This window comes from Anser brachyrhynchus, assembly GCF_964034855.1.
Source record: "Anser brachyrhynchus genome assembly, chromosome: 23".
In the NCBI taxonomy this organism is placed as follows: Eukaryota; Metazoa; Chordata; class Aves; order Anseriformes; family Anatidae; genus Anser; species Anser brachyrhynchus.
The window spans coordinates 3,218,750-3,233,012 of record NC_137716.1 but is presented as its reverse complement, the minus strand read 5'-3'; the positions used below and the strand labels follow the sequence as shown (position 1 = coordinate 3,233,012).

General features: G+C 69.5%; 3 protein-coding genes across 13 annotated transcripts; 2 read left to right on the top strand and 1 right to left on the bottom strand.

Annotated features, from left to right (window-relative positions):
- The first annotated feature begins 41 nt into the window (after window positions 1-41).
- On the top strand, window positions 42-4,513 carry LOC308181996 (uncharacterized protein). Of its 7 annotated transcripts, none has more exons than XM_080565940.1 (5): window positions 42-473; window positions 1,364-1,460; window positions 1,580-1,712; window positions 1,808-1,876; window positions 2,059-2,197. In XM_080565940.1, exons 1-5 carry the CDS (start codon window positions 144-146, stop codon window positions 2,066-2,068), a joined length of 639 nt encoding a protein of 212 aa, XP_080422066.1. In that variant the 5' UTR covers window positions 42-143; the 3' UTR covers window positions 2,069-2,197. The 7 variants fall into 7 exon arrangements, 5 of the variants coding, with proteins under 5 accessions (XP_080422066.1, XP_080422065.1, XP_080422063.1 ...); XM_080565939.1 differs by having other exon boundaries at window positions 1,808-1,891; XR_013941633.1 differs by having other exon boundaries at window positions 1,364-1,712; window positions 1,808-1,891; window positions 2,059-2,112.
- A 330-nt stretch (window positions 4,514-4,843) lies between these two features.
- Window positions 4,844-7,602, top strand: PLVAP (plasmalemma vesicle associated protein). Its single transcript, XM_080565933.1, has 6 exons — window positions 4,844-5,234; window positions 5,518-5,608; window positions 5,848-6,437; window positions 6,917-7,046; window positions 7,160-7,238; window positions 7,338-7,602. Exons 1-6 carry the CDS (start codon window positions 4,857-4,859, stop codon window positions 7,342-7,344), a joined length of 1,275 nt encoding a protein of 424 aa, XP_080422059.1. The 5' UTR covers window positions 4,844-4,856; the 3' UTR covers window positions 7,345-7,602.
- A 1,482-nt stretch (window positions 7,603-9,084) lies between these two features.
- On the bottom strand, window positions 9,085-12,942 carry GTPBP3 (GTP binding protein 3, mitochondrial). 5 transcript variants are annotated; one of them, XM_080565926.1, is made up of 9 exons: window positions 12,694-12,942; window positions 11,587-11,825; window positions 11,005-11,066; window positions 10,671-10,873; window positions 10,473-10,545; window positions 10,243-10,386; window positions 9,916-10,081; window positions 9,516-9,810; window positions 9,085-9,391 (listed from the first exon to the last, which is right to left on the bottom strand). In XM_080565926.1, exons 1-9 carry the CDS (start codon window positions 12,802-12,804, stop codon window positions 9,131-9,133), a joined length of 1,554 nt encoding a protein of 517 aa, XP_080422052.1. In that variant the 5' UTR covers window positions 12,805-12,942; the 3' UTR covers window positions 9,085-9,130. The 5 variants fall into 5 exon arrangements, with proteins under 5 accessions (XP_080422052.1, XP_080422054.1, XP_080422053.1 ...); XM_080565928.1 differs by having other exon boundaries at window positions 9,516-9,791; window positions 12,694-12,940; XM_080565927.1 differs by having other exon boundaries at window positions 10,980-11,066; window positions 12,694-12,819.
- Between the last annotated feature and the right edge of the window lie 1,321 nt (window positions 12,943-14,263).

The window sequence follows — 14,263 nt, the reverse complement described above, 5'->3', positions numbered from 1 at the left end:
GCACAAACCAAGCCTGCTATGGGCTGTGACCTGCAAGAAACCACAGCCCAAAGCGGCGCTGGGCGAGAAAACCCGCAGGCAGCACCCAGAGCAACCCGGGCACACCCCGGGCAGCCACGAGCGTCCCCGTCCCCCTCCCCGGCATGGACCCCGCGGTGCCCAAAGCCACGCTGAAGGTGCTGGGGCTGTGCGTGGCGCTGCTGGTGCTGGTGGCGGCGGTGACAGTCTCGGTGGCCGTGCTGCTGTGGCGCTCGGAGGCTCTGGGGATGCTGCGGGGCTGCCGGGAGCGGGCGGCCAACGAGAGCCGGGTGCTGGAGCTGCGCCTGGCCGAGCTGGAGCAGGATCTTGCCCGGCTGCAGCGCGCCGCGGCCGAGAGCGCGCGGGCAGAGGATGCTCGGCGCCGGGAGCTGGCCCAAGCACGCGAGGAGGGCGAGAAGCTCAATTCCAGCTTGGCGTCCTGCCGGGAGCGGGCGGTAGGTGCTGCGGGGATGGGGACGGGGGGGTTACTTGCCCCTCAGACCCCGCTATGGGGCTGCATGCATGTGGGGAGAGCAACGCTGCCCAGAAAGGTTGGGGAGGTGGCTCCTGGGGCGGCGCAATGGCCAAGACCGTGTCGATGCTCCGTCTCCGGGGGGATTGGGGGCAGGCTCGTGGAAAATCCCAGCAGCAGTTGGGGTGTGGAAAGCCCCCCTCCGGTTCCTCGTGCCTGGCTGGGGGGGGGGACGGCTATTCTTAGCAGCGCCCAAACCGAGGCACTCCACACATATAATTAACCCATCCCAAAGCAGCCGCGGAGGCTGGAGGCTGGTGCGGAGCTGCCTCTCCTCTTCTCTCCTCTCCTCTCCTCCGAGGTATTTTTAGCTGTGGACCCAGCTGGGAAAGGGCCTGGCCCCAGCACTGCGGCCGCGGCCGGAGGAAGAGCGGGGCCCACCTCCCCTCCGCCATCCGGCCGAACAATGGCCTGGAGGGGCTGGAAAAGTGCTCCGGCATCCCGGGGCTGGCGCCGGCCGGGGGGACCCGGCTGGGGCGAGCTCATGGAGAGCGGGAGCCCCCAGCCCCCACGAGGCACCCATGGGGGCTGAGCAGGTTGGGGCTCCCGCCGTGCCCCCCCATGCATCCTCACTAAGTCTGGGCTCAGGCTGTCCCTTTGCTCCAGGGGAAGAGGTTTTTTTTTTTCCCCCAAAACCACATCCCTACCTCTTGGAGAAACCTTCCCAGCGTGACAAGGGGGACACAAAGTCACCAGGAGCACGGGGGTTGCTCCGGGGACACCGGTGAGGACAGGCAGCCCTCCGGCAGCAGTTGAGGAGCTGGGACGATGCTGCCCCCCCCGTTCCCACGCCGCGGTGTCCCCTCTCCCCAGGCCAGGCTGGAGGCCAACGCGACGGCGCTGCGGGACGAGGCGCTGGCGCTGCGGCGCGAGCGGGCTGAGCTGGCCCGCAGGAACGCGGCTCTGCAAGGTGCGTCCGTCTGTCCGTCCCCTGGGACCCCAGCCTGGGCTGGTGACTCAGCCACGCACGCCCTGGGGGCGCTGCCCGGCCGGGTGGCTCAGGTTTTGGGGTGCCCCTTCGCCCCGCAGAGGAGCTGGCACAGGGCGCAGAGCAGGCGAAGGGGCTGCGGCAGCGGCTGGAGGAGGCGGAGGAGCAGCGGCGAGCGCTGCGGGCACGCGGGGAGAAGTGTGAGGCTCGGCAGAAAGAGCTCGAGAAAACCCTGTGAGGGTCCCGTCCCTTTGCTGTGTCCCCCTGTCCCCCTCTGGGTGCCCCCCAGGGACACGGTGTCCCCTAACACGGCTCTGCTCTGCCCGCAGGAGGGACTACGCGGCCGAGGCGGAGGCGCTGAGACGGCGGCGGGTGGGGTCCCGTACGGCCAGGCGCAGGTGCCCCCCTTCCCGGTACATTTTGTGGGGGCTGCCCTCCTGCTTTCGGGGGTCGGGGGCTGGACACCTGGGGGAGGGGGCATCTCCAGCACAATCATTCGTGGGCACAGTTCTGCACGTGCCATCGCGCCCCCTTTGTCACCGGTGTCCCCACTCACTCGTGGCCGTCCCCTCTCTTGCAGGAAGGGCTGAAGCCCCCGCAGCATCCTTCCTGCCCCCCCGTTTTACCAGCACACCGACCACGCTTGGGTACGGCACCGCCACCGCGCCAGCACGGCTGCGCCCCCCCCCCCCCCCCCCCCCGCACCCACCTGGGCTCAGCCGAAGCGGGGTGCTGGGGGTGCCGGGGCCGAGCCCATCATTCCCAGTCCCACAGCGCCCCTTAGCACTGGGACCCAGCAGCAGCTCAGCCCCGCAGCGCCGGGCAGCATCAGAGCGGAGCCGTCGCAGCGAGACCACCGGCGCTGCCCTCGCCCGCGTCCCACCGCCCCGCGGGCACCCAGGGACCGGGCTCGGGCAGTTTCGGGTGCTGGAAGCCTTTGCCGGCCACCACCCGCTTGTCGCAGCTGATTTATTGAAACAGCTTCACGTCCCGAGGTTATCCAAAAGGATTTATTAATCATTAACTCTATTTATCCGTGGATTAAACAGAAGTGGTGGTCAAGCACCTGCTACGGTTAACCTGCAGCCAACCCCCCCCCCTGCTTACTACACACCTAAGGATTAAGCCGGCTTCACGTGTACAAAATAATGCTAAAGCTTGACGTGTATAAAATATTGCTCAAGCTTGGTCCGTAAACATCCCATAAGTACAGAGACGTCGCTTACCTCGCTGCAAGCACCGGACGCGGGGTCAGGGCTCTCGGCCTCGAGCACCAGCCCTGCGCAGGGGGATTTGGCACAGCGGGGGGGGCTCCGCACACCCCAGTGCCTGCAGACACCCCTAGCGTGAAGCCGTTGACCCGCAGCCGAAGCCTGGCACGGCTTCGGGGTGTGCACAATCAGGCAACTCCAATTAGGCCTGCTAATCAGCAGCACCCCAAGTGTGGGAGGCAGGAGGCAGAGGGAGGGTGCCCGGCACCCCCCGGGCACCCCCAAGGGGGCTGGCAGGGGCTGCGGGGCCGAGCTGGAGGGGGTGGGAGGGTGGGGGGACAGGGACGAGCAGCTGCTGCCGTTTCGCAGCCACTTCCCAGCTCCTTTGATCTTCTCTAAAGACGGTTTCCAGGAAAGTTGCCGATTTTCCTGCCGCTGCCACAGCGATATCCTGTGCAGAGGGCAGGGCGGCTGCGAGAGGCCGAGCGCAGGCATCCGGCCCCCCCCCCCCCCAACCAAGCCCGGAGGGGGGGGAATCGCCCCCAGCGACCCCCATGGTGGGCAGCCGGGCGAGGCTGAGACAAAGGGGGGGGCTGCGATAGGGTCCCAAACCCAGCGGTCCCCAAGCGCGGTCCCACACCCAACGGTCCGGGATGGGCAGGACCCGTTCCCATGGCCCGACCTCGATGCAGCGCCAGCCCTTGGCACAGGAAGGATTAATTATAGACGGGCGGCTAATTGGAAAATGGGACAAAGAGGCAGGGTGTGCACATGGCAGGGGGGCTGAGCCGGCCGGGGATGCCCCATGGGGACCCCCGGGCGCCCCAATGGATGCAGGGAGCCCTCGGGGACCGCGTGGCCGCGGCGAGCATCCCATCGGCGAAGGCAGCGCCGCGCCGGGGTCCGGAGCCAGCAACGGGGTCAGGGGCCAGCAGAGCCCAGACAGCGTCCCCACGGCGGGGCCTGGTGCCGGGGGGGAGCGGAGGGGGTGACTCACCGTTATTTGCAGCTCAGGAAGGAAACGCAGTAGCTGAGAATGGATTTGGGACCGACACCGTCCCCAGCACCGCAGACACTCGCGGGCCCCAGGGAGCGTGGCGCAGCGAGAAGGCAGGAAACAGCGAGCGGCTCAGCCACGGCGGGGTCAGCGCCAGCACCTCAGCACCCCCCTGCTGAGCCTCCCCCCCCCCGTTCCGGGCATCCTGCGGCGCCGGCTGGGGAACGGCACCACGGAGCGGGGATGGGGACGCACGCGGTGGTTGGGATCCGAACGTGGCCCCGTTCAGCCCAGAGCCGGGATCTGGTCCCGCAGCCCGGCTGTGGTCACTGGTGGAGATGCTCCCTGTCCCAGCCTGTCCCCAAGCTGGACCTCGTGTCGTCCCCCCCGGGCTCACCGCTCTGCCCAGGGGACCCCAAACCTGCAGCGGGACAGGGGAGGTGGCCGCAGACCCGCACCCCCATGGCACAGGATGGCAAAGCCCCCGAGGGCCCATCCTGCACGTGCTTGGCATCCTCAGCAGCCCTGCGGATCGGTGCTGACGCAGGCAACGGGGTCGAGGCCACCTTCGATGGGGGGGGTTGAGGCCACCTTCAATGCTCTCCGTGGGCCAGGGCACCCATCCTGGCCTCTGGGCTCCCAGCACCGTCCCTCAGCATCCCTCAGCCGGCCGCATCCTTCCCCCCGCCGGCTGGAGAATCGGTCCCTGCGTGCTGCAGCTCCCGGCAGCGACACGAGCACCGGTGTGGGGGGGTTCCTCCTCCAACCCCCCCCCCGGCTGCACCCACCCTCACCCATTCCCCACCCCAGCACCCTCCGGAGCCCGCGGCCGTCGCCGCACGGAGCCGATTTCCTCGCGTGCGGGGTGAGGCCGGGGAGCGGGTCCCGGGGGAGAGCCGATCCCCAGCATCGGCACCGGGGAGGGGGGGGGGGAGCGGCTGCGCTTTGCCCCCCGTCTGTCAGCAGCCGGGAACAATAGCCCTCCTGCAAACAGAAGCTGCGCTGTGATAACCCGGCAAGTCCGAGGCATCCGGAGAGGCAGGAAGGAGCCCAGCAGAAGGAAATATTAAATAGAGCAATATAAACACGGCCCGGGGAGCAAGCTCCACCCCGGCGCGGCCCCATTGAAAGGGGCTGCCGTGGGGTGGGGTGAGCAGAGCAGGGGGGAGCATGCAGAAGAGCAGCTACGCCATGGCCAAGTTCGGCTTGGAGGCCAAGGAGGCGATGCCCAAGCGGGACTGCGGCTTCTACATGAAGTACGTCTTCCTCTTCACGTCCCTCATCCAGTTCCTCATCATCCTGGGGCTGGTGCTCTTCATGGTGTACGGCAACGCGCACGCGGGCACCGACACGCACCTCCGGCTGCTGGAGGAGCAGATGCAGGACCGCTACAACAAGATCATCACCCTCAGCGGGAGGAACGCCAACCTGACCCGCACCCTCAACAACACCCTGAAGGAGAAGCAGGGGCTGCAGGGCACGCTGCAGAAGGTGCAGCGCGAGCTGGACAAGTGCAACAGCAGCCAGCTCCCCAACGCCACCCCCAAGGTGAGAGCCGGGATGGGATGGGGGGGGGGAACCCCATTTAACCCTCCCCCCCAAAGGGATGGATGAGGGGGTGCGGGGTGGGGGCAGACCCTGCTGATGTGCCCCCCCCCAAGCCCTGGAAGCGCCCATCAATGGGATTCCCACCTCCTTGGCCCTGCCGGATGAGCCCCCGGGGCCGCCGCTGCCGAAGCGGGGTGGTGCCGAGGGGGGGGGGGATTGGGGGGGGGGGGGGGGAGGGGGTGTCCTACAAACTGCGCTGACCCCCTCCCCTTTCTGCCCCCAGCTGCAGGAAATGATGAGGATCATGATCTACCAGAAGATGATGCTGGAGGATTACCACATGACCATCGACCTCATCAATGCCAACTGCAGCGGTAAGGGGGCCCCTACCCACCCGCCCCCACCCTCAGCATCCCCCCCCTTCCCGACCCAGCCTTCCCCCCCCCAGCCCTCCGGGGACCCCCAGCACCCCCGGGGCACCCCCCCGAAGCACACCTCTCCCCCGGGGCTGGGCAGGGACATCACCCCGCGATGCCACGTGGGGTTGGGAGAGGGTGCGGGCGGCGGCGGGGCACCGTGCACCCCAACCTTCTGCCCCCCCCACCCCGTGCAGCCGAAAAGGCGCAGCTGCGGAGCCAGCTGGACAAGACGGCCCTGGCGAGGAAGGAGCTGGAGGACAACTGCGCCAAGGCGAGCGCGGCGCTGGCCAAGGCCAACCAGGAGCGCGAGGGCTGCCAGCAGGAGCTGCTCAGCACCCAGACCCTGTGCGAATCCACCAAGTCCCACCTGGAGCTGCTGAAGCGCGAGTGCAACATCCTGCGCCCGGACATCAGCATCTCCCTCCAGCGCATCAGGGAGACGATAAGCCCCTACAGCTGCAACTCGGTGCACGAGGAGCTCAGGAGGCTGACGCAGCGCACCGAGGGGCTCTTCCTCCAGCAGCAGGAGCGCGACACCATGTACAGGGAGAAGAGCGCCTGCGACGTGAACCTGCTGCAGTGCCGCTTCAACTGCTCCCGGGAGAAGCAGGAGCTGGAGAAGCGGCTGCAGGAGGCCGACAAGCAGCTGAAGGGCGGCCAGGAGGAGAAGAAGAAGCTGCTGGCGGAGAAGGAGCAGCTCAGCAAGGAGGTGGGGGAGAAGAGCAAAGCCGCCGTGCAAGCCAACTACTTGAAGCAGCGGCTCAGCATCTGCGAGGGCGCCAAGGTGAGGGGGCAGCTGGGGCACGGGGACAGCCCCGGGTGTCTTCCACGGCCGCTTCGGGAGAGTGCGAGGCTGGGCACACGCAGCCGCCTTTTGCACAGGCACTTTTCAGCCTTGCATTTTTACCCCTGGGTATTCGGACCCGCACTTTCGCCCGTGCACTTTTGCACAGCCACTTCTGCATGTGCATTTTTTTTTTTCAGCCTGGCATTTTTACCCCTGCATTTTCAGACCTGCACTTTTGCCCGTGTACTTTTGCGCACGCTTTTCAGCCTTGCGTTTTTACCCGAGTTTTCGGACTTGCGCTTTTGCCCGGTCCCGCGGCGCACCCCGGGCAGGGACAAGCCGCGGTGCCACCCTTGGACCCTGCTCCCCAGAGGCACCGTGAGCACTCGGTGGCCGTGCCGAGCCCGGCACCGGTCCCGTGGCGTGGGGCAGGGCCCTGAGAGCCAGCACCGATGCACCCACCGTGCCCTCTGCAGCTGGACACCTTCGACATCACGGGCTCGTGGCTGCCGGGGACCCTGGGGGGCAGCGTGCGGCCGGGGCCCTTCGCCAGCCCCAGCTCCTACGCAGATCCTCTGAGGAACCTGGGCATCTTCGGCAGCGCGGGTGAGTCCGTCCCCAACCCCAACAGCCCCCCCGTCACCCCAGGGGGCATCGCCCCCTGTCTATGAGGGTCCCCCGCCAGCCCGGCTCAGGCCCCGCTGCTCTCGCCCCGCCAGGCAAAATCAGCATGGAGGAGATGCAGCGGTTGGTGCAGAAGATGATGGAGCAGTACATGGCCACGCTGAGGAACCCCAGGTGAGGGGGGTGGGCATGGGATGACCACCCTCCATCCCCCTGGGGCCGGGGAGCAGAGGGGGCTGAGAGCACAGGGGCCTGATCCTGCTCTCCCTGCAGCGGCTAGCGGCTGAGCAGCGCAGGGTGAGCCGCAGCGAGGGGCTCGAGGACAGGAGCAGGACAAGCCTGGAGCGGCATTTCCCACAGCACCGATGGAAAACTCCAACCAGGAGCGAGCGGGGACCGGGGCCGCATCCCCCTTTCTCCCCTTCCCCACCCTCCCCAAGCCCCCTACCTCCCCGCTCGCTCGGCTCACACGTGCGTGCACGCGGCGCGGTCGGCAGCTGGAAATACAGGCAGCGCTCAGCACCGCTCAGCACCGCCACGGCTCGCCACGCGTGTACTGCGATGCCCAAGGGGGGGAGAGCTGGAAGGGGGGCACAAAGGCCAGGGCCGGAGGGGGGGGGGGGGGTGCGGGAACATCCCGTCCCCGCTGCAGATGGGCAGCCTGGCGGAGGAAACGGCAGCCAGGAAGAGCGCGGTCAGGAGGCGGGGGGGCTGTTCCCAGAAGGGGCCAAGCGCCGGCCAAGGCTGCCCCGAAATGATGGGGATGGGAGGGATAGGGGCGCCAGGGATGGGGGCGCCAGGGATGGGGGCATGAGGGCTGAGGACCCCCAGCTTTAGGGTGGGGGGGCTGTGGGTTAAGGCATCCCTTTGGATAGCCACCATCCTCCCCACCACGAAACCCATCCCCGACGGCACACGGCAAACCCGGAGCTTTCCCCCGTGGGAAGCCCCTGGATGCCACAGCCATGAGCCCCCAGCACAGGAGCAAAGCCCAGCCAAGCCCCCCCCTAAACCCTGGGGTCCCTGGGGACCCCGGCGTCCCGGCTTTTGTCACGCAGGGTGGCGGGGCCGGGGCGCAGCAGCGCGTGCAGGACAGGCCGAGCCCGGTGATTAATCACCGCTGCCACGCTCTGATTTATGGCCGTGCTTCCCTCGCCTTCCTGTTTAAAGAGCTTTTCCTGACACCCGGCCTGCCGGGACGCCCCCTCCCGCGCTGCCCGCACGCCACCAGCACCTTGCCGGTGGCACGTAGCACCCTGCGGGCCACCAGAGGGTCCCTGTCCCTAGCCAGCACCCCTGGGGGTCCCATTGGGGTCCCCCCTGCCACACAAAGCCACGCGCTGCAGGCATCCAGAGGCACGGGGGCATCACCGGGTCCCCCTGTCCCCAGGGTGCAGGGACAGGGTGGGATGGGGGTGACGGCGGGGCTCAGCCCCAGCCACCCCCTGTGGCCCAGCTGGGGAGCGCGGGGACCCGCTCGCTGCTGGAGGAGCCCCTGGAGCTCCGCCACGAATAACCCTGAAGCCCCAAATGGGGGTGGGAGAAGGACAAGCACCCCCAGGACCCCCCACTTCTAGGGCCCCCCCAACCCCACCGAGCCCAAAGCAGCCACGGAGCAGGTGAGGGGGGAGAGCTGGGGGGCACCCAGGCAACAGATTGGGGCTGTGGGGCCATGCTGGGGGCTGGGACCCCCCAACCACTGCCCTGGGGAAGGCGTTTGGGGTGTCGGGATGGGTCCCGCATCCCACAGAGCCCCGTGCCGTGCTATGGGACGGAGATGCCCAAGGGTGAAGCCAAGGTTTTTCCATTCCAGACACTCCAGCTCCTTGTTTATCCTCCTGGCCAGGAAATGTGGCCTTTCCCAGCGCCTTTTTTTTATTTTTCCCACAGCTGGGGCTCAGGACATACACCCCCTGCCCCCCCCACCCCAGCTAGGGAAAGCACAGCGCCCTGGCACGGGGCCACCGAGCCCTGCGGGGACCGCAGCGGGGGGCGCAGGGGGGAAGGATGCCAGAAGCAGCCCAAGGCACCACGGTTTAATACCCGCAAGGAGGTGGGGGGGGGGGTTAAGGGGGGGCCGCGCCCCGGCGCCCCGTCACTTGCCGACGCAGAAATCCCTGAAGATGATGTCGAGGACGTCCTCGGCGCCCACGTGCCCGGTGATGCGCCCCAGGTGCCGCCGCGCCAGCCGCAGCTGCTCGGCCGCCAGCCCCAGGTCCCGCGCGCGGTGCCGGCCGTAGCGCGCCAGCGCGGCCGCGCAGTCCCCCAGGTGCTGGCTGTGCCGGCTCTGCGTCAGGCTGGGCGAGCCGGCCAGGGGGTCTCCGCACCTGGGGAGGGGGCAAGAAACACCCTGGAACACCCCCTCCTCAAGCTGCCCATACAGGGATGGGGTAAGCGGTGTCCCCCGAGCGTCCCCCCCACCCCCCAAAAAAAAAAACCCCGTGCGCTTACAGCTGTGCCAACTGCTGCCCCAGCAGCTCCAGCAGGCGGTCGATGCCGTCGCCCGTCTTGCAGGACAGAAGGGCGGCGGGGGGCACGGGGGGTCCCCGGGCGCAGGCGGCACGCAGAGCCCCCGTGTCCCCCCCCAGCAGGTCGGCCTTGTTGAGCACCAGGATGCAGGGGGCGGCGGGGGGCACCAGGGACCCCACGGCAGCCCCCAGCCCCGCCGGCTCGGCGGGCACGGCCGTGGCATCCAGCACGGCCAGCACCAGGTCTGCCCGCTGCAGCCTGCGGGGACGGGGCAGGGCTGGGCACGGGGCCGCATCCTGCCACCTCCCAACCCTGCGGTTAAACGGAGGGGGGGGGGTGCCCCCCGATCCTGCCTGCACCCCCCGCTCTGACCCCAGCTCACCGGTCCCGCGCGCGGCTGACGCCCTCTCGCTCGACGGGGTCGGTGGCGTCGCGCAGCCCGGCCGTGTCGCTCAGCACCACGGGGTAACCGGTGACGTTGAGGGACACCTCCACCACGTCCCGCGTGGTGCCCGCCACCGGCGACACGATGGCTGCCGGGCGCCGGCCTGGGGGGGGTGGGAGACAGGGGGGGGGGGGCTCAGGGCCGGGGGGGGTGACGCCAGGGACCTCCTGCCCGTACAGCACCATCGGGGATGGGGAGGTGGCTGCTGTTATCGGGGGTGGGGGTTAAACGTCACCAGCAGCAACCCCCCCGCGCCCCACTCACACAGCAGGTTGAGCAGGCTGCTCTTGCCCACGTTGGGGGGGCCGGCGATGACTGCGCGGACCCCCCCGCGGAGCAGCTCCCCCCGGCGCCCGTCCTGCAGGTGGGCACCGAGCTCCTGCTCCAGCGCCCGCACGGCTGCGTCCACTGCGGGGACAGAACGGGGACGTGTCGGTGGGGGGGGGGGGGTTGGACAGCGAGGACAGGGTGCCGTGCCCCCCACCCTCCCTTACCTTGGGACAACACCTCTTCCTCCACGTTGTCATCCTCGCTGAAGTCGATGTAGGCTTCGAGGTGGGCAAGAGCCTGGGGGGCAGCGAGGGGGACGAGGCTCAGCGGGGACGGCCCCCGCGTCCCCAACCCGTTCCTGCCACGCATCGAGGGAGGAGAACCCAAGCACCCGGACCGCCCCCCCCAAACACCCCCTTTACCTGGGTGAGGGTCTCGCTCCAGCGCTGGTAGAGCCTCCCCAGCTCGCCCTCCATCTGCCGCAGCGCCTGGCGCCGCTGCGCCTCCGTCTCGGCGTGGATGAGGTCCCCGAGCCCCTCGGCGGCCGTCAGGTCCAGCTTCCCGCGGTGGAAGGCTCGCCGCGTGAACTCGCCCGGCTCGGCGGGGCGCAGCCCGGGCAGCCGCCCTGCCACGGGGCCACCGGGTGAGCCCCGAGCTGGGTGAAACCCTCCGGGAGCACCCCGGGGGCGCAGGACCCGAGGGGATCGGGGATGGGGCCGGGGGCTCCTCACCCAGCGCCCGCAGCACCCCGCTCACCACCGCCGGCCCGCCGTGCACGTGCAGCTCGGCGCAGTCCTCGCCCGTGAAGCTCTGGGGGCCTGCGGGGTGCGGGGAGCTCAGGGCACGGCTCGGATGGGCGCCCCCACAGGGATTTGGGGAGGAGGAGCAGCAGGGAGCCCCCCAACCAGCAGCCGAGCTTAGGGTCGGGGAGAAGGGGGCAGCGTTGACCCCATACGGCCCTGATGCCACGGTGCTGGGGATGCTGAGGGGAGCTGTGCCACGCCGTGATGGGCACCCAGACCCCCCCAGACCCCCCCACACCCCTTTCCAGACACCCAGACCCGTAGCACCAGGGGTCCCCACAGGGATTTGGGGAAGGGGAGCAAGAGGGAGCCCCCCACCCGCAGCCGAGCTTAGGGTCGGGGAGAATGGGGCAGCGTTGACCCCACGCAGCCCTGATGCCACGGTGCCGGGGACACCAAGAGGGGCTGCGCTGCGCCGTGATGGGCGTCCAGACCCCCCCCCCACCCCCCTTTCCAGGCACCGAGACCCCCGCCGGGCACCCAAAACCCCCACCGAGCACCCGAAACCAGCCAGGCACCCCTCTACCACCCCCACCTGGGAACCAGACGACGAGGCCGCGGTCCAAGGGCTCGGCGGTGGCGGGGTCTCGGATGCGCCGCAGGGCCAGGACGCGGGGGGGGGGCAGCTCGGGGCGCCCCGTCAGGCTCCTTAGGGCGCCCCGGCTGCCCGGCCCGCTGGTGCGGATGACGGCGACCCCGCAGCGCCCGTGCCCGGAGGACACGGCGAAGATGGTGTCGCCCCGCGCCGTGCAGCACAGGCGCTGCTGCGCCCACCTGCGGGGGGGGCCGTAATTGGGGGTGGGGGTCCCCATGCACACCCCAAAATGGGGCAGAGGGGGTGCAAGGGTGTGACCCACCCCCATTCACCTTGCCCTATGTATGGGTGCGCCCCTGCCCCTTGCAAACTGCACCCCCCAGGGGTGTGACCCCACCCCCTGCACCCCCATGGGACACCCACTGGCCCCTGGGTGCCCCCCCCAGTCACCGCCCCCAGGGGCGCACCCCTCCCCCCCCATGCAGACCCACCTCCATGGACACCCCCTCCCCAAATGCACGCCCCATACCGCAGGACCCCCAGCCCTAAGCGTGCCCCCCCCTTATGTGCAGACCCCCCCACGCACCCCCCTTCCCTGTGCAGACCCCCTCCCACGTACCCTCCCCCAAGCAACTCCCCCCGTGTACCCCCCTCCCCGTGCAGCCCCCCCAACCCCCCCTTCCCCACGCAGCCCCCCCGTGCACCCCGTCCCCCTGCAGACCCCCCCTTCCCCATGCACACCCCCCTGTCCAGGCACCCCCCGCCCCGTGCAACCCCCCCCCCAAGCCCCCGCTTCTCCATGCAGCCCCCCCGTGCACCCCCTCCCCTTGCACCCCTCTTCCCCCTGCAGACCCCCCCCTTCCCCGTGCACCCCCCCGTGCACCCCCGCCCATGAACACCCCCCGTGCACCCCCTCCCCGTGCACCCCCCCCGCCCGTGCACCCCCTCCCCGTGCACCCCCCTTCCCCCTGCAGACCCCCTCCCGTGCACCCCCCCCCGTGCATCCCTCCTCCCAGTACCCCCCCCGTCCGTGCACCCCCCCATACAGCCCCCCCCTCCCCCGTGCACCCCCTCCCCGTGCCCCCCCCGCCCCCAAGGTGCCCCCACCTCCGTCCCGCCGCGCTCAGCGCCCCGCGCAGCGCCATCAGCCCTCGCCCCTCCCACCCGAGCCCTGAGGCGGCCTCGGCGCGGGAGCCCCGCCGCGCCCGCCAGCGCCATCCGATTGGTTCTTTCAGCTCAGAGGGCGGGCTTTATACCGGGGTGCCGCTTCTGATTGGGCGGCGGCGGGGAATGACGCGGCGCCGCCTGAAGCCGCGCAGGGGCAGAGCGCTTCCGCCCGGCGTGGGGCACGGCGCTGCGCTGGGGTGGCCGCGGGGGTCCCCCCGGTTCCCCCTCCCCCGGTCCCCAGCGGGCCAGCAGCGCTGCCGGGGCTCAGTCCCGTCCCTCGTGGTCCACCCGTCCCCCCCCCAGCGCTGGGGGCTGCTGGCAGCCTGCTGGGGCCTGGCCGGGGCTGCAGCGGCGTGGGGGGCACGGGGGGGGCAGAGGATGCAGGGGATGGAGGGGATGAAGGGGATGGAGGGGATGAAGGGGATGCAGGAGGTGAAGGGGATGGAGGGGATGAAGGGGATGCAGGAGGTGAAGGGGATGCAGGAGGTGAAGGGGATGCAGGAGGTGAAGGGGATGCAGGAGGTGAAGGGGATGCAGGGGATGAAGGGGATGCAGGAGGTGAAGGGGATGCAGGAGGTGAAGGGGATGCAGGAGATGCAGGAGGGACTCAAGACGATGGAGGCAGGGATTCAGGAGGGATAAAAGAGATGGAGGGGATGCAGGGGATGCAGAACAGATGCAGGGGATGAAGGGGATGCAGGAGGATGGAGGGGGTGCTGGAGATGCTGGAGGGACTCAGGATGATGGAGGCAGGGATGCAGGAGGGACACAGGAGCTGCAGGAGGGACGCAGGATGATCAAGGCAGGGGTGCAAGAGGGATGCAGGAGGGATGCAGGGGATGGAGGGGATGCAGGAGGTGCAGGACGGATGCAGGAGGGACACAAGAGATGCAGGAGATATGCAGGAGATGGAGGGGATGCAGGAGATGCAGAAGGGATTCAGGATGATGGAGGCAGGGATGCAGGAGGGACGCAGGAGATGCAGGAGGGACGCAGGAGATGGGGGAGGATGCAGGATGATAGAGGCAGGGGTGCAGGAGATGCAGGAAGGGTGCAGGACGGTGGAGGCAGGGATGCTGGTGGGATGCAGGAGATGCAGGAGATGCAGGAGAGACACAAGAGGGATGCAGGAGGGATGCGGGACGATGGAGGCAGGGATGCGGGAGGGCACAGGAGGGATGCAGGAGGGACGCAGGAGTCCCAGGGATGCTGAAACCCACCAGCACCACCCCCGTGCTTTACAAATCCCGCTGGGCCCATCACAGATCCCTCCGACCCCCTCCCCGCGCTCCGTTGGCCACGAGCCCAACGGAGGGGACACAGCAGCGAGGAGCGGCTCCAGCTCCGAGGCCGGGGGGGGGGTCCCAAAACGGGACGGGGACGGTGGCCAGGCCTGGCCCGGGCGAGGCGCCAGCTTGTGAGCCCCAGCGGCAGCTGCCGGAGGAGGGGACGGTTCCCGGTGGCACCGTGTCACCGCTGGCACCCGGCGCTGGCCCCAAAATAGCCGCGG

Coding starts and splice junctions, on each gene's coding strand:
- GTPBP3 (XM_080565926.1), bottom strand. CDS start 12,804: ATGGCGCTGGCGGGCGCGGCGGGGCTCCCGCGCCGAGGCCGCCTCAGG. Junction 10,546..10,670: donor GGAGCGAGACCCTCACCCAG/GTAAAGGGGGTG, acceptor GCTGCCCCCCAG/GCTCTTGCCCACCTCGAAGC. Junction 10,082..10,242: donor CAGCCTGCTCAACCTGCTGT/GTGAGTGGGGCG, acceptor CACCCCCCCCAG/GCCGGCGCCCGGCAGCCATC.
- LOC308181996 (XM_080565936.1), top strand. CDS start 144: ATGGACCCCGCGGTGCCCAAAGCCACGCTGAAGGTGCTGGGGCTGTGC. Junction 474..1,363: donor CGTCCTGCCGGGAGCGGGCG/GTAGGTGCTGCG, acceptor CCCTCTCCCCAG/GCCAGGCTGGAGGCCAACGC. Junction 1,892..2,058: donor CGCAGGTGCCCCCCTTCCCG/GTACATTTTGTG, acceptor CCTCTCTTGCAG/GAAGGGCTGAAGCCCCCGCA.
- PLVAP (XM_080565933.1), top strand. CDS start 4,857: ATGCAGAAGAGCAGCTACGCCATGGCCAAGTTCGGCTTGGAGGCCAAG. Junction 5,609..5,847: donor CATCAATGCCAACTGCAGCG/GTAAGGGGGCCC, acceptor CACCCCGTGCAG/CCGAAAAGGCGCAGCTGCGG. Junction 7,047..7,159: donor GGGCATCTTCGGCAGCGCGG/GTGAGTCCGTCC, acceptor TCGCCCCGCCAG/GCAAAATCAGCATGGAGGAG.